General features: G+C 46.2%; 1 protein-coding gene across 1 annotated transcript; it reads left to right on the top strand.

The window, feature by feature from the left end:
* The first annotated feature begins 1,608 nt into the window (after positions 1-1,608).
* LOC117893345 (odorant receptor 67c) lies at positions 1,609-3,089 on the top strand. Its single transcript, XM_034799935.1, has 4 exons — positions 1,609-2,438; positions 2,504-2,702; positions 2,754-2,909; positions 2,969-3,089. The coding sequence occupies exons 1-4, from the start codon at positions 1,609-1,611 to the stop codon at positions 3,026-3,028; spliced, it is 1,245 nt and encodes a 414-aa protein (XP_034655826.1). The 3' UTR covers positions 3,029-3,089.
* The last annotated feature ends 15,297 nt before the right edge of the window (positions 3,090-18,386 follow it).

Genomic DNA, 18,386 nt, shown 5'->3' with positions numbered 1-18,386 from the left:
GACACTCAAATTTTGCCCCTGCGGCGAGAACTCACTCGAAAAGGGAGCGAGCGCAACTCAAGAGCGAAGAGCGAAACGAAGGGGAAATACTCTCGCACGAGGAATGAGTGGAACTTTGGGCAGGCAACAGCCCCGCGACTCTGAGAAGGGAATCGCTGTCCTATGTATTTAGCCATCCTGACAGCTGTGCTAATTAATTGAAAAGTTGCAGTTGAACAGAGAAATAAATGGAAGTAGAATTGGAGGAAGTTGAGCACATGGGGGGAGTGTAGGAGAGTGTGCTCAGAAAGAGAAGGAGAGCTAAGAGAGGGCCTTCTTCTTCCTCTTTAAACATACTCAATAAAAGTACAACAATTGATTGAATTTATATACAAAATTTAAGTAAAATATCAACACCATTTTTGGGTATTTAATTCTATAAATTATTTTATTTTTAATTTGCTACCCGAAACGATTTAAAAAATATTTATTTAGCTTGAAATGCCCGCGGGAAACCTGTGGATATCTTGATTATTTTCAACTTTATTTAATTTTGCAAAGTCGGACGGCGACCTGGCTCTGGCTCCCTCGGCTGAGAAATGCCAAAAAGAGTTTTCAATATGTTGCAAACATTTTCCTACATTTCCCGAAAACTTTTATGCTGCACGCCGCCGCAGCTGCCGGGGGGGCAAAAAGTTGCCAGTGGCAAAGAAAAGCAGACAAAAAAATAGCAAAAACCCCAACCCGTAGCCCAGAGAGAATGAATCTTCACCATCATCCGGCTCCGCATTCGCATCCCGCATTTCGCTTCGGGCACAAGTTCAATTCTCAAATGCAATGCTGCAAATGAGCAAAAAATTGTCAGACCAATGAGACTGGGGGGGAAAGCTGTGAAAATTGAAATGAAAATTACCCATTGTGGCAACAGCAGCAGCAGCGGCAGCGTTTCCATTTGAGCTGCCATTTTGCACGTGCCCCGAGAAGGATTCCTTGGCATCCTTCCTACCAGCTCTCGTTTTGCCTTGCCTTTGCCTGTGTCCCCCCCTAATGGTCCATGGATGACTGCCTCCGATCCGGACTGGCCCCCAGTCCACTCCTCCATCCCATAATCTTGGCCAAATGCCGTTGAGTCTTGCATTTTATTCATGGACCTAGCTCTGGTCCTGCCTGCCACGTCCGACTTTATTAGTTATTTTCCGCTCAATTTGTGTTCTCTGGGAGGCAGGATAACAAGAAAAATTATTTTCATTTCATTCAACACATTCTTTACGGGCTTCCACACCTTTTCCGCCGCCTGTCCGCCAACACCTTTTTTTTGCACCCGGACGGAGACATCTTTTGTTGCAATTCACTTTGATTAGCGCCTGGTGAAGGTCGCTCCAATCTCTGCCCTGTCCCGCCCTGGGAACCCACTCAGCTGCTGGCCGAGAGTGGAAAAAGTTGAAAGCTAATTACACTGACAGTCATTTGGTCTTGGTAGTTGGTTGAAAAGTTTACGCACAATTATCAACACTCTGCGAGGCGTCGCATGATGGGGCACAAAAACTTAACGGACACGCCCTCGAAAGTCCTGCCATATAAATGGAGCCGACAGGCCGTAACCGCAGAATAGTTCCCGACCAACATTTGATGGCAAAGTTAAACGAACCAGTGACCAGCAGCCAGGAGCAGGCGATGGACTCGGCCCGCACCTTTGAGGACATGATGTGGGTGCCAGTGCAGTTCTATCGCAGCATTGGCGAGGACATCTACGCCCATCGATCGAAGAGTCCGTTGAGGTCGCTGCTGCTCAAGATCTACCTCTACGCGGGCTTCATTAACTTCAATCTGCTGGTCATTGGGGAGTTGGTTTTCTTCTACAATTCCATACAGGACTTTGAGACCATTCGCCTGGCCATTGCAGTGGCTCCGTGCATTGGCTTCTCCCTGGTGGCCGACTTCAAGCAGTTTGCGATGGTTCACTACAAGGCAACGTTGATACGGCTGCTGGACGAGCTGGAGGAGATGCACCCAAAGACCCAGGCCATGCAGCGCGCCTACAGGATGCCCGACTTTGAGCGCACCATGAAGCGGGTGATCAACATCTTCACGTTCCTCTGTCTGGCCTACACCACCACCTTCTCGTTCTATCCGGCGCTCAAGGCCTCCGTGAAGTTCAATTTCCTCGGCTACGAGACCTTTGACCGTAACTTTGGCTTCCTCATTTGGTTCCCCTTCGATGCGACGAGCAGCAATTGGGTCTATTGGATCGTCTACTGGGACATTGCCCACGGGGCGTACCTCGCTGGCATTGCCTTCCTCTGTGCGGATCTGCTGCTGATTGTGGTCATCACTCAGATTTGCATGCACTTTAACTACATTTCCATGAGGCTGGAGGAGCACCCGTGTGAGCCGCACAAGGACAAGGAGAACATTGAGTTTCTGGTGTGGATCATTCGCTATCACGACAAGTGCCTCACGTGAGTGACTGTCCTGTTCTGATGTTCCTTTGGCACTCACCCTGGTAATCTCTTTCGCCCCACAGACTCTGCGAGCATGTCAACAGTTTGTACAACTTTTCGTTGCTGTTGAACTTCCTGATGGCCTCCATGCAGATCTGCTTCATTGCCTTTCAGGTCACCGAGTCCACCGTGGAGGTGATTATCATTTACTGCATATTCCTGATGACTTCGATGGTGCAAGTTTTTTTGGTTTGCTACTATGGAGACACATTGATTGCAACGGTGAGGGAGATCTGTTGGGGTTCTTCTGGTTCTCATTTTCCCTCCTTTTAGAGCCTACAAGTGGGCGATGCTGCGTACAATCAAAAGTGGTTTCAGTGCAGCAAAACCTACTGCCAAATGCTCAAGATGGTGATTATGCGTAGCCAGAAGCCAGCTTCGATTAGGCCACCAACATTTCCACCCATCTCATTGGTTACCTACATGAAGGTGAGCTGCCAGGAGCTTCGATGTTCGATTTCCTCAACTCTTTTTGTGGGCTTCCTTAGGTCATCAGCATGTCGTATCAGTTCTTTGCTTTGTTGAGGACCACCTACAGTGCTAATTGAAGGAAAGAAAGTGCTTCAAACTAGCACTATGTTGCCTTATCAGTGTAGTTGAACCACTTGCCGCCACCTCTTCAGGGCTGTAACATTCGAACTTAATGATGCCCTCGACACGCTTTGATAATATTTAATTAAAAATCGCATTTAAAATTAATAAGCTTAAATGGCAACCAATAGCGCCTGGCCGAGCACAAGCCGAATGCCGGCAAATCCCACAGAGAAGGAGAGAGAGAGAGAGAGAGAGAGAGAGGAAAGAGAGAGCAGGAGAGCGAAAATGTGAGGCCAAACTTCAGGTTTTTTTCAAAAGGAATATTACATCACAAAAACACAACCAGGAAAAGCAACAAAAAAAATCATAAAAAATCATAAAAAATCATAAAAATCAACGTTGAAATCAACAAAAAACCGTTATGCAAAGGACCTTCTCCCCATCAGCCAGCTACAACCATGTGGTGGTGCTCCAAGGGCCTCCCTCCCCCGCCCAAGCGACCTGGTAATAAAAGGAACAACATAAAACGCAATCACAATCATCGACAATAATCTGGCAAGCAGCAACAAAAAAAATAATCACAAAAAAACATAAAAAAGCATAAAAAAGAAAAACGAAATGCTTATTATAAAATTTCACAGTTTTTCAATGAGCCAAAATGAAGGCAAACACGGGAGGAGCTTCGCTGGAGGAGTGGGAGCAGTAGCTGCGGGGGATGGTGCGGTGTGGCAGGAATGGCAATGGCTTTTCAAAATCATAATGGCAGCTAGTAACAAGAGTTTTGTGTACAAATAGATGAGGAGTGGGCGAGGGTGGGGGAGTGGTACGAAAAAATATTCCACCGATCGGAGAGGAGCGGAGCTGAGAGGAGAGGAGACTCGTAGCGGATCTGGCAAATACCACGTCAGCAGGAGTCCCCTCCCAGTACGCCCGATGTGCACGTCACGCGCGACCACTTAAAAAACCTTGGCCACCCAGCACCCCCCCCCAACCCCCACACCCCCACCCGCACTGTACATGCCCCACGCCAGGACCCATCCCCCCATCCCCATCCGTAGAACTCCTCTGGCTCTCTGGCTCGTTGCATTTTCCCTTAACAGGCCGTTAGTCGTTATTATTTTGGTCCATTGACGCTGCGGGCCAGGGCTATATACACACAAGTAGAAGAGCAGGAAGGAGCGGCGGCAGGAGGAACGAGTCCTGTTCACTATGTACATAATAATGGCTCCCCGCATACATACATTTATATAGAAAGAGCTTCACGGAGCACAGAGCAAGGCCAGAACTGAACAGAACTGAACAGGGAAGGCCAACGGCAGTGCAGGGGCCACATTATGTACGAGTGCCACCCCCGAGAAAGAAGAAACCATTGCCAGGAGCACACAGAGGAAGAGAGTAAGAGGCAGAGGCAGGGGAGTCATAGCCATAGCCATGGCCGGACCCGGGCACAGCCACCCTCATTGACGTTGATGTCCCGTATTGGAATCGCGTTCGTTTCGTTTCGTTTCGTTTCGTTTAGTCCTGGTCCTGCTCGTGGTCCTTGTCCTCATCACCATCATCATCATCATCATCATCGTCGTTAGGTTGCAGGGGCAAGGGCAGGAGGAGGAGGTGGAAGGTTTTACTGTGGAAGCGCACTCTCGACAGGCACCACCACCGGGAGGGCAATTTTTATAATTTTAGTCTCGTTTGCTTTGAATTTATTTTTTATTTTCCTTTTTTTTTGCCCATTCCCATTACCATTTTCTGCTTCTGCTTCTTTCTCTTCTCTGGTGGGACAGACTCCTCCCCCTTTTGTACGGGCCACTGGCTGTGGCTCGGGGGGGTGGATGCTATTTTTTCCCTCCTTTTTTTCGTGCCCTGTTTTTGCGCTGTTTCTTCTACGGCTGCTGCTGCTGTTCCCGTAGCTGCCTGTTTCTTTTCTAACATTTCTTGTCAGAAAGAGAGCGTAATGGAAAGTGTGACAGAGTGAGAGAGAGAGAGAGAGAGAGAGATGCTCGCAGGCTCACACAGATTTATTTATGGCCTTTGTATTGGTTTCAGTTGACGTTTTCCCTACCCCCCACCACGCACACACTCTCTGCCAATGCAAAATGGCGTTGACGGTATTGATTTTTGATTTATTGCCGATTTGCTTTTATTTATGCACAGAATGACGTGCCCACTGTGCAGGACTAACCAGGCGGCTAATGGAATGAGCCAATGATTAGTTAGTTAGAGGCAAAAGAAAGGCAACTGTACGCAGTAGTAGAAGGAGAGACAAGCTACCAAAGGGATGTGTGGTACACACACATGGCAGTAGATGTTGCAACATTTACTTCATTTTAATTATGGATTAAAATAATACTTTTTCTTGGCTTTATTTCCAATCACTCCACGATCGTATGGCACACACATTGCAGCAGGTATTTCAAATCTTAATCCTAATATGACTCAAGAATTCTTTTATGTTAATCATGGATTAAAATTCTACTCCGTCTTGGCTTTATTCCCAATCATTTGTGTCTCCCCATTGCGCATATTTCCCCCTTATGTATCAACGTCCCTCATTAGTTTTTGTCGAATCTGTTGTGCTTTTTTCCATCCACTCCATTTGCTGCTCATATTTCCTGTCGCATTTTCCTGCTCCAGGTCCCTGCCAGGCAAACATTTTCGTTTCGCTCGTTTCGGGATTGGCCGTTAAGGAGCGGAGAAGGAATACAACAAAAAAACTACGCAAATACGTGAAGAAATCTTTTTATTTCGCCCCAGCATTTGTGCTCATCAGCTTTTAATTTTATGCTCCTTCCCTGCCTGCCTGCCTGCCGTCCAGGGCTGTCTCGTAAGATGGCCCTGGTCGAGTCGCAGTCTCAGTGGCAGGCAGTCACTCCCTGTTCCCCTCTGACTGGGCCCCCGTGGCAAGCAACGCTAATGAGATCCAAGCCGGAGAGCGCAGGCAACTTTCCATTACGTCGAGTTTTTCCAGCAATTTTTTGTTGTTTCGCTTTTCTCCCTCCTCCTCCTCCCCCTCCTCCTTGTTGTGTGTTTCATTTTGAAGCTTTGTGTGCGAGATGGCTGGCCCTGGTCCTGGTCCTCCTCCTGCGGGACAGCAAATGTCCTTTTGGCTTGTTAAGAAAATGTCGCTCTCTAATGCCCAGGACAAGGAGTGGCTGAGGCTCACAAGGAAGTGGGCTGCAAGGGGAATAAGTGCCACGACTGACTAGTCCGTCGTCGCTGATGTCGCTGATGTTGCTGCCGCCGTCGCGCTCTTAAATTAGAAAAATGTAAATTTATTTTAATTAAGATAAATAAGTAACAAAATGTTTTATGGAAATTACGTTAACAGAGCGTGGACAAGAGGGTGGCAGGGTGCCGGGATGGGGGCAGGGAATTCGTTTTGGCCATTACTGGCCAAGAGGCGACACACTCCAAGCAGTGCAGGAGGCAGGCAGGCAGAAAGCAAGGAATAAGGCAAACGAGAAGCAGGACCGCAGGACAACTGCTTTAGCATGCAAATACACATAATCAGCAGGCAGCAGGCAGCAGGCAAACAGCTAACAAACAGCAACAACCACACGCAGTGCCAGCGATTGTTAGAGAGGTCCTTTGCCGCCCCACTCGAAATGAAATTATTTTTTTTCTGCCATTTTTTACCCATTTGTAAGTAAATTCCCGCCATCTTTTTTATAGCTTTGCCTGCACAAAGTTTTGCCTGCCGTTTGCTGTTTTTATTAACAATTTTTGCTTGTGTTTGTGCTTGTGTTTTTGCCTTTGTTGTTGCTGGCTTTCATTAAACCACCAATCGATGACTGATTCTCCATTATTTGCATTGATTACCCCACGTGCATGTACACACACTTTTGACCGCCACTGTTATCGACACTCGTCGGGGAGCGATGTTGAAACTTTTAATTGAGCGCACCCCAAACCCCCAAAGCTCAACAATTAATACAATATTTTTCCACTGTTGTTGAGCAAATTAATCAGAGAAAAATATTAAAATAAAATCAATGGGAAATTTATGGTAGGAAAAGTTGTGAACAATTTCTATAGTTGAGTTTTTAATTGAACATTTGAGGCATTAAAATTATGAGATTGGGAGGGAAAAACTCCACTTCTACTTTAAAGACATTCTCTCCACATCATTCGAGCCTTTAACCACACGACAGGGCATGATGGGGCTGAACCCGCTGTCAGGATCTTTGTTTCCTTTCCTCAATGGCTTTATTCCTTCTTGAGCCCAGACTCTCATCCAGTGGACATTCTCTTGGACAGCCCTCAGGCACCGCTCTTCTGTCTTTCTCTTAGCTTACTTTTCATGCTTAATGGTTTAAATATTTACTCGTAATTAAAATTCAGCTCCATGCACAGCACATCAAGTGCATAATCACAGAGCCAGGCAGGGCCAAAACCAAAACCAAAACGAGACCGGGCAGGGCAAGGCCATTGAGACAATTTTTTGCTGCTAGGAGGAGGAGGAGGAGGGTGGACGGAGCTGGAGCTGCAGCAGGAACGGCATCGGGAGTTGGAGCTGTAGCCTGGCATTAGCCGTGGGGCAGAGTAGGCGACTGAAGATTATGTCGCCCCCAAAGTAAATGAAACTTATGCACAAATTACACAAGTCAGTTGACGGGCATCCAGGGGGCTCATGGCTCATGGCACTCCCACCTACACCCCCATCTGGTCCCCCCTCTGTGGCTGTATACACTCGAGGCGCCGTCAGTGCTGGGGCTCGCTCTGCTCATAATTAAAACTCGTGCTGAATGAAATCCCATAAAATGAATTAAACATTTTAAGGCTATTTACGGGGAGCGCGCGGGTTGGCCCTGTAGGTGTAGGGCGCAGGGCGGGGGCGTGGTGGTGTATTGAGGGATATGCCTCTTGGGACAATTGCAGCGTTAAATGAAATATTAATGGCATGGATGTCGGCAAGGAGCTGAGCAGGAGACGGAGACGCAGCCACCTTCTTTGGCTCTAATAAAGCGTTGCCAGCCAGAATCCTGCAGGGGGATGGCGGCTGGCTGGCTGCCAGAGTGCTGGCTGCTGGCTGCAGGTGGAAGAGCAGGGGCCGCTTTTAATGATATACTTTTTTTTTGTGTTGTGCAAGTTGTGCCGCACTGTTGTTGCACACACACACACACAGCTCGCACACACGCGAAAGAGTTTTTCAAGTGCATCATTATTTGTTGCAAATGGAGGCAGGCACAGCCAAGTGGGTGGATGGTGGGAGCGGCAGAGTCCTGTGCAAATTCAATGCGCTGCATTTTTAATCCCAACGCAAGGTTTTTCTCTCCTTTTCAATGCCTCAACTCAAGTGGATGCCACACCCACCGCTGTTGCTGCTGCAGTCGCCTGCCTGCCCCAGCCCCAGCCTCTGCCTCTCTGTTCTGTTCTGTTCTGTTCTGCACTTCATATGCAAACATTTATGATGACGCTGATGTGGCAGCGGGGAGGAGCGAGTGCCACAGCGACTGTACAAAGGTAGTACGCCCAGCCTTTGTTCCCGCTGGGCTGCATGTGTGTGTCTGTGTGTGTGTGCCGCTTGTCGAGTGCAGGCCGCATAATGGGATGTCTGATGAAGCTCTTAGTCGGCATAATTACTTTTTTTTCCACACATTTTTACAGCTTTTTTTTGAGTCAGCAAAGCAAATGATACTCTGCGGTGCTTCAGACACCCAACCACCCAGGCCGACCACCCAGAAAGCATTAGAAATGTTGGGGAAATTCAATCGGTAGGAATATGCATAGAAAGCAATGGAGCGACTAGGTCAAAAGTGTCGGGTCCTTCCTCGAAGATCTCCAGCTGGAGTGAAACGATTTGGCAATAACAGCAGGCGGTGCCCGCGACAAACCACTTGAATGCCAATTAAAAATGTGTAAATAATTTCTACAACAATTACGGAGCCAAACAAAAGGTCGTTCTGCTCTCTCTTCGAGTATGACTGAAGGGGAACGGCTGACTGATCGAAAAGTAAGGCAAACCTGTAGCCAGGACACGGAGCGACAGCGACACGAAATTTATGGCTACTGCATTAGCATATCAGGGTTAAGGATTGTCGAGTGCCAAGACCCTAAGAAGAAGAAGGTCTGTCAGAGCAGCGGCGAAACGACGGAGGTTCGAAGGCAAATCATAAATCATCAAACATAAATCGTGGGAAACAACGGCGCGGCAATATTCAAATTAGATGGAATGTCACTTCACAGGACACAATCCCGAACGCGAATGGAACACAGCCAGGATAATGCGGCATTAGAAACTAAGGCAACATTTTTGTCAACGCATTTCCCTCAAAGGGTGAAAGAGGAATGTGTGGAATAATGAATTCTGAATGGGAGAATAGAATGGAGAATGATGATTGTTGTTCTCACAATGTGGCGATCATCGTTTTGTGTATTCTCTCTTTTGGGTGATTGTTAGGGTCCAAGGATGCTGCGGCTCGTCTTTTCATGCTATCCCATGCTAGAGACCCTTTCGTTTACCCGCCATTTCCACCCAATTTTAATTGAATTTTTTACCTGAATTTCACCGAAACTTGTCTGTAATTTTCTCGCTGGCAAGCTTGAGCCAGCTGCAGCATCCCAGTTCCAATCCCAATCGCAATCACAATCCCAATCCCATCGCGGATCTAATTTATATGCATTCCCGTCCCGCTCGCTGGATATTTATATTTCAAATGGTTCAAATATTTTCATAAAAAATACCACAATATTACGTTGAGTTGAGGAAACGGGTTTAACCGGTTCCCCACATATTATTTACGCTTTAGCCCTTTTCTATGGGAATCTGCAGTATGTATGGGTGAAATATTATTACAAATTATTCCAGCATCAAAAAGAGTTGGTTCTTTTTGGTCCGATGGGAACTTTAAAAGATCTCAAGAAACAGAGAGCTAATCGGACTCGACGTGGGATGCATATCAAAGGATTTTCTCTACTTCTGTCAGTATAATATTGCAGGGAAGATGTTAGGGCTCATGTTTTCCATTTCCATTTTCATATTAATTGAAAGTTTCCAAACATCGGAACCTTCTAACAACCCATGTAATTTGTTCATTCGTTAACTTTGCTAGCAACCCAAACACATTCTCAGCCTTCGACCCCAAAGTCCAGGGAAACTTTTTTCTTTTTTCCATCTCAAGCCAAACTTCCTCTGTGGCAGCTGTGCGCCGGACGGGTCGGGTCGGGCCGGGTACGGGCTGGGGCGCAATTCTCCATTTTTCGAGCAACTTAATTTACGCTGAAATCCATTTGACTTTATCTGACATTCCAATCAAGTCGTCTAAAAATTTGTAACAAAAAAATCAACAAAAAATATTATAATAAAATGCTCAAAAAAAAAATGAGAACAGAAACTTCCCAACAGTCACGTCGTACAACTTTTGCTACAAATTTTTTCTAGATTACATTTTTTTGTTCTATGACTTTTTTGTAGGTTTTCGCTGAGGCGTTGATGAGGAGTGACCTCTCCGCAGCAGTAACTGGGATGATGATGATCGTGGGGTGGCACTCTGCTAATGGGCAATGGACCACCCCTCTCGCCACGTACAAAAATAATTCAATTGTTCGTGCCACACTGAAAGCGACGCGGAAAAATTAAAATAGTGTGGCACAGCCAAAAGATACAACAAAAAAACAACAGAAAATGCCGAAAAAAACGCGCTCCCTGACAACAATATTGTGTTCCGTATTATGGTCTATGTATGGATGGGTATATATTGTGTATGTACTCAAAGCGAGTGTTATATGCTGCCGGAATTGGGTTTCCTTTCTGCGCTTTGCCCCACCCCTCCCTCCTGCTCCGCATCCTCGTTACGCACATAATTTCCGGTGAGTTTTTATTAAAATTTCTGTTTTTTTTCTCGTTTGCTCTTTGGAATCACATGCTGACATATTCTCTTTCAACAATGAAGGACCCAAAAAATACAGAAAAAAAAAAGAAGCAAAAAATGTGTAATTTTATAGTCAAACTGTAACAATTTTTGTTGCTTTTTTTTGTGTCGCTGTGTACCGCTTTGGGGTGCTGCTCCCTGGAAATGAAATGAAATTAAAATAAAAAAACGCTCGCTTTATGCTCTATAAATTTTAATGTAAATGGATTCTCCTTTGTTGCTGTTTTGCTTACGCTTACGCTCGTTGGCTTAAAAGCGCATTGCCACTGACAGCCTGTCGGTTGCATTTAGTGTTATAAATTTTGACTCAACGAAATGGCCAAAGAGAAAAAAAGGAGAGTATCCAACTGATTTTCATGCTTGAGTTTGTCGAGTGGGTATTCGGGCTTAGGGGAATAACATTTGGCTTTGGGATGAATGGAATGAGTAGTGATATCAGTGAGGGAAGAAGAGCGCACTTCAGTCCAAACAGAATCATTTTAGAGCAGCAATAATAAGCTGTTACTTTGAGGCTTTCAGTTTGAAGAGGAGAGATCTGAAATCAGATAAGCCCTTGTTGCTACGTTTCGAAAGAGAGCGGGAGCTTTCTGTGACATTCAAGTGCGCTCAAAGCTTATAAGCTCTACCTGACGGCGGCACACAATTGCATTGCTGAGAGAGCGATCAGCGCAGTCGAATTTTTCTCTCTCTTTCGGTTGCGCTGCGTCCTCCTCATATTCTGCTGTTGTCTTCGTTCTCTCGCTTTCTCTTCCTATTGTAAAGTCCGCACACAGCAGCAAAGTTGCGTCATCGTTCGTCTTTTTAGATTGGAGCTTCGATAGAAGGCACAACAACAATAGTCTGTGACTAGCAGTGTATTGAGTGAGTGAACAAGTCGAAGAACATTACAATGCTGTATTTATGGGCTATGCAGAGATCAACACTTGATATAAATTGCTCTAATGGAAGCCTTTTCTTGGCAGTTTCAGCTGAGTTTCTTTAACATTTCTATAAATTCTGCAATTACCACTCCCACTATTAATAGTTCTGCCTCTGCCCCACTAGACAGACTTCATTTATTTACTGAAAATTTATCAGTTTAAAGCACCAGGCGGCAATCATTAACTATCGCACCAATTATCGTGCAATTTTCCAGTCGAATTCGTTCCACGTAGAGACAACTTCATCAGCCTTCATCTATCAAAACTTTCCACTAACTTAAAACCGCATTAATCTCTCTCTCGTTGCCAACTGATGAGGGAACATCAATCAAACAGATCGGAATAAACCAGCAACAGGCAGCCACAGCGTCTCCCTGCAACAGTCAACAGCTCTTCCCTGCATTTTTTGTTTTCTTTTTTTTTGTGCAAATTTATTGACATACAAATGGGATTTTGACGGTGCCCGTTAAGAGTCAATAAAGCGGAATCCCAATCCGAATGAGACACAACGAAAATTGTCAGATTCAAGTGCTTGAGCAAATTTCACAATAAATAAAAGTCGAAAGTGAGTGGACGGACGACAAAAAATACAGTAAGCCTATTAACCTTTTGCTCCTCCACCCCGGGGCAACAATGGGATAACAAAAGATGAAAAAAACTGTGAGGGGTTGCACCCCTGCTGACGTTCACCCCTCACAAAAGGTACACCAGCGACGGGTACGGTACGGGACGGGGCACTCGGCGTCGATCAATGCTCACTTTGCTGGTGTTGTTTGTGCCCCGATTGCTACTGATCGATTGTGCGGTTGTCATTGATTGGGATATTGATTGTTGATACTCTCATTATGGAGGAGAAAGGCATCGCATCGCATTGAGAGGGGTTAATGAGGGAGAGGTCTCACTCCGAGGGGATTTCCGCATGGACCGCGCCTCAATTTGCTGCACATAATTGCATTGTCTGTGTCCCAAACCGAACCGCGCGCTACCCGAAGTAATTATTTTAATACTTTAATTTGCCACCTGAGTTCATTGGCGCCTCCTCGGGGGCTTCCTGCTGCCGCTGTTGACCCTTTTGTGGCTGTGGCTGTGACTGTGACTGTGCCTGTGTCCTGTGCCGCCTCCCCAGACGCGAAATGCTAAATGGAAATGCCGCAGACGCAGCCAAACCAACCAGAAGAAGTTCGTTTCGGCCAGAAAGCTCCCGTGGGGGGAAAGAGGAGCCAAAGCCAAAGCCAAGCAAAAAAGTGCACATAAAAGTACAGTCACCAAAAGCAGAGAGAGTCCTCTTCCTCCTCTCTTTTACCTCTGCCTTGGTCCATTTCATCTGTAGCTCATCCGTGGGTCCTGGTGGCTGTCTCCGTTTCAGGGATTTCATTAAAAAATGCCTCAGCACTCAGCATTTGCCATTGCCGTTGCCATTTCCATTGCCATTGCCACATTTGCCAAACCGCAGAGAAGGCAGTCGAGAGACACACGCAGAATGGAATGGAAATGAGAGGAAAGGAAAAGGAAGCGGAGGACAGATACGGACAGAACCAATGAAAATGCCTTTAAACTGAATGTTGAATTCCTTTTGGGCCTTGGCTCACGAATATTTCTTCATTATGGCCGCATATTTGTGGGCTGTGGCAAATATTTTCCAGTTAATAAAATTATTTGACGACCTCCCTCACCTTCTCCATCCGGCGTCCATCCATCCGGACTCCATCCATCCGCCGCCGCCGTCGGGCCAAATGCAGTCCGCTTAGAAAACTATTATTTTTCACACAAAGTACAATATGGACTCGCCGGGGTTTCCTTATTAAATTTTCTACGCCCCACCCAGCCAGACAAGGCCTGTCCTGTGCTGTCCTCTCCTCTCCTGGCGGATCCTGAGGCGACGGCAGGACCTGGTAGGGATCCGCGCCACGCCATGCCATGCCACGCTCGTGTAATTCCTTCAAGGGAAATCTTTTCAATTACAATTCGTGCAGATGGTTGCGTTTCCTTGGCATTTCTTTTTTTTCTCCTCTTTTTTCTACTCTTTTTTTGCTCCTTTTTCTCTGATTTTTTCCCCTTAGTTTTTGTTGTTGCTGCTGGTTTGCTTTTTACGCCTCGCAGCAAGAGAGTCAGAGGCGGTGGCCAGAGTCGTCAGGAGGCAGTGGCAGCATCAGACAGTGGCAATTTCTTTTCATTTCGTGTGTCTCCTGTTGACAAACTGCTGTGCCGTTGCCACTGGGGTCCCTCGAGTGGCGCTGCGACATTATAAGGATGCTTAAAGCTTTCGTCCCTGGCCCGACCCCCCTCCAGCATTTTGCTTAACTTCAAAAGGTGAGGCTGACTGCCACAGGGCGGTGCCTTGTAGTTAATTAGTGTGTGGTGCGCACTTCTAATTGCATGTGACAGATGCTGCTTCTGCCCCTTCCACACTTGCCGCCGGATAATAGCCAGCACGAAGAGGGGAGCAGACAGTCTCGTCTCGTCTCTGCTCTTTACGACTTCATAAACCAGGTCCAAACCCGACCGATCCACAAAGAGCTCTGCTCTCTCAGCTCTTTCTCTCTGCCATCCATAATTCGATTGCAGATTGTCTGCAAAGTGGAAGCCTGCTCTGTGCCGGTGGTCGGATCTGGAGCGGACTGGCTGTGCCGCAAGGTGCGCGCTCGTAAGTTATGCCAATGGCTACAAATTGGAAAGCCATTTCAGCGCTAATGAAGATCCACCCATTGCTTGTAGCGCCATCACATATAAAAAACTGTTATGGCCTCAGCCAGGGGGAAGGGCAGAAGGAAAGGCATCCAGGGAGAGGTGCAATAGTGCTGCAGGCATGGAAATATTCTTCATGGAAACATCACCAAGAAATGGAAACATTTAGATTAAATTTATATACAAAATCGGAATATTTTGCCCCTACCCTCCAGTGGACTCCCCATCTTGGGGCTGCCTCCTCTGCAGCGTGAGGCAATAAAAAATTTGTTTATTGCCGACATTGATTGAACAGATTCCCTAATGGAAGCGGCCCCTGCCGCCCCACCTTGTGGATCCACTTTGTCTGCCCCGCTGCCACACCCACTCTGGGCACGCCCCAACGCTTATCGATGGCCCGGCAACACGCCTCCCCAGAGAGACAGAGGGAGAAATATTTTTAATATGAATTTGTGCATTAATTATTGCAACATTTTCGCAACATTCGAAATGGCATAAACAAAAGTAGGAGGGAGGGGGCATGGGGCTGACCAATTCTGTGTCATGTTTGCTGACAAATTGCAGTCGGAAAATTTATTTACAAGCCAGAGACAGACCCCGATGTAAGCCCCGTGACATAATCCGCTTAAATGCATTTTGGGAGGAGCTGGGGGGGGAGTACTTTTTGCCATAAATTCCAGTGCATTGTTTCATGTCACTAAATCATATCAACAGCAACAATTTATGCAAAACCCACACAGAGATTGGAATCGCATCGAATCGAATCGAATCAGATCGGATTGGAGCAGCGTTCCCCGAATCGCTTGGGTGGACCAATTAAAATGCAAAGAATTGTTAATGCGCGACATTAAAATTCATTATTATTACACACGTTTATTGCAACTACAAGCCACGGACTGTGGCAGCTACAATAGATATGTGGCCTTAGATATGTGACTCTGGCTGCTGCCACATGCAAATGCCTGGCCAAAACGCTTTGAGCCATTTAGGCAGCTTTGGACATGATTGCAGAGGCGCGAGGCAAGTGTTGAGTGGCCAGAGGCGTCGCTTAAGAAGGGAAATTACAACTAAAACATGTCACAACAGCACTTTTAATTCAACTACATTAATTATAAATTATTCACTTCTTTTAATTGCAGTTGCAAGAGTGGTATAAACCCCCATGGACCACAGCCCTGCCACCTATCAGCATCTGAATGGTGAATAGAGAACGTCACATGCGCCGCCTGCTATTTATGGTTCAACTCCTACCGTCTGTCAAACGAGTTATGATACAAGTGTATCGGTTGAGGTTCCTTGGGAGATTTGTTGCAGGAAAGTGGGTTTTGTGGAGATGAAAACACCCGGAGTGGTTGAGGTTCAAAATAATTCTGATTCTATATTTCGTTTCTTGGTTTCCAACTAAATTACAATTTGCTGGCCTTGCTCTTTTGGCTGGCAGAGAATCTGCTTACTCCCCATTCCTCAATTAGAACGGATGTTTGGTTGCTGAGTCTGATGTTTGTTTGTGTAAGTTCTGCCGGTCCAACTTTGTTGCAGCATCGACGTTGTTGACGTTGGGGCCTACTTATGCTAGCCGCGGTGGTTTCGGCGGGGCGAGGGTGAGGATAGATGCTGAGGTGGTAACTCCTCCCCCTCAGTCTGAGCTACCGACCATAACGGAGGGATGGTTGGTACGAAGGTGGGCGGTGATGTGGACGTGGGGTTTGAAGTAGTTGTTGCGTAAATGGTCGTCTTCCTTGAAAGGTATACGGTGCATATCGCACCCACCAGTAGTACTCCGAGAGCTGCATACGTTGTTGTAGTCTGTATCGTCATTCCGGCTCGCATTCTTCCGATTTCCAAGTTAGTCTTGATGTCCTCCATCCTGAGTTCGTGGACCCCCAATTCTTGGGTTGTCCTGTTTTTCTTCAAGAACGCTACCTGTGGAATCTCGAGCTTCATGTGTCCCACCTCTAGCTGCTCTACTGCCTCGTATTGGATGTTGTTAACTACTGTTGCGCAATCGTTGAAAATTATCATCGCTGATCCGCTGAATATTTCTTCGTGTCCACAATCTGTTTGTATCCTCACCTTCTCGCCGTTGAAAATTGCTATATATCCTTTCTCCGGTTCGAAGATTTCCCTGCGAAGTCCTATATCTTTTGTCTCGCACTCCGTTGCCTCTCCGTTCACCAGATTTCTCAGACACCCTTCGTTGATTCTCTTTACGCTTTTGTCGTTTTTACATGTATAAAGTTCCCTTATTTGTTGACACTTGTCCTTATAATAATACATTTTGTTGTTATTATAAGCTACAAAATTAGGTGCTATTACAAATTCTGTCTTATTTATAGGTAATGGTAGTATTCTTTTCAGTAAATACATTTCTTTCTTAAAAATTGGTAGGCTTAGTGAAAATATTATGTCCGTACCATTCATTATGGCTTTCAGCTCTAAAAATTCGTACATGTGTTCTTCTGATAGTATTTGCACCCTTTGGTCTTCTAAATTCTGTGTAATTCTACGTGATTCTTCTTTATTTAATATGAATTTGGGGATTATTCCTACCCTTGCTAATAATAGGCTCTCCGTTAACTCGCAGTGACACCCGTGAAATGGAGTCTGTAATTGATTAAGTGAGTATTTTTATTCTAATTTTTTTTTTCAATTACGTGGTGTGCTGTGAAATGGTTTCTTCTTCGTCGCCTTAGTTCTTTGATCGCCTTATGTGCGTCTTTTTATTTACTTTGTGGCCTACCTACCTACTACCTACACGCTGAAGCTAGTCACCGTACTGTGCGTTACAGTATCTGCGACCAATTGCGGACAGTCGTGTCTCCCTGGTAGCGCTTCCTTGTTCCATATTCCTGTCACCCCTACACTAGGCGTCCGCACTGTGCATTACAGTACTTCGCCCTACGCATTGTGAGTGACTTGGAACTAGCAATTGACTCTTCACCTTTTATTTCATTTTACTTTGTGTCTTTACCTACACGCTGAAGCTAGTCACAGTACTGTGCGTTACAGTATCTGTAACCAATTGCGGACAGTCGTGTCTCCCTGGTAGCATTTCCTTGTTCCATCCCCCTGTCACCCCTACACTAGGCGTCCGCACTGTGTATTACAGTACTTTGCCCTACGCATGTGAGTGACTTGGAACTTGTACTCGACTCTTTACTTTTGTCCTTGTCGCCCCTACACTAGGCGTCCGCCCTGTGCGTTACAGTACTTTGCCCTACGCATGTGAGCGACTTGGATTACATCTCTTTTAATTACATCGCCTCCCTCGCGGGGTCTTGCCCCTCACCATTTTCGGTGTTTTATTCTTTGTTTTTTTTTTTTTGACACTTGTCCCTATGCTGTGTGTGTGTCATCTTCGACCGTTCGATGCCCGACTCGACCCAACCGAGTGTTTGGCCTCGCTTCCGTCGAACCAAACCGAATCATTGGCACAATTACTCATGCACCCGATTCTATGATCGTATCGGCCCCTCGGCCTGACGTCAAGCCGACGGCAACTGCTCGACTCACTGTCGAACCGCATCCGCTCGACCCACACTCGGTCGAACCGCGGCCGATCGAACCGCAACGATCGAACCGCACGATCGAACCGCTCAAAATTTTTCCACGACACTTTTGCACTCTTTTCTCCTCACTCCCCTCTGACCATTTATTTGCATTATTCTGTTCGTTTTGGTCCGAATAACTCGAATCCACTGCCATGGCCAATGTACCATACTATCTCTCTTCTAATAATTGCCCATTTCACCGCTCACCATTGTATTGTTTCACTTTTCGTTCTCCCTTTGAGGGTTTCTTATGTTTTATTTCTTCTCCATTTCACGTCACTCTACTCACACGTACATATTTCCCCCGATATCTCTCCTTACAGGGTTATTATTGTCACTCCTTTCCAC

The sequence above is a fragment of the Drosophila subobscura genome, chromosome J (genome assembly GCF_008121235.1).
Source record: "Drosophila subobscura isolate 14011-0131.10 chromosome J, UCBerk_Dsub_1.0, whole genome shotgun sequence".
Taxonomy (NCBI): domain Eukaryota; kingdom Metazoa; phylum Arthropoda; class Insecta; order Diptera; family Drosophilidae; genus Drosophila; species Drosophila subobscura.
This window is presented reverse-complemented; position numbering and strand designations above follow the sequence as displayed.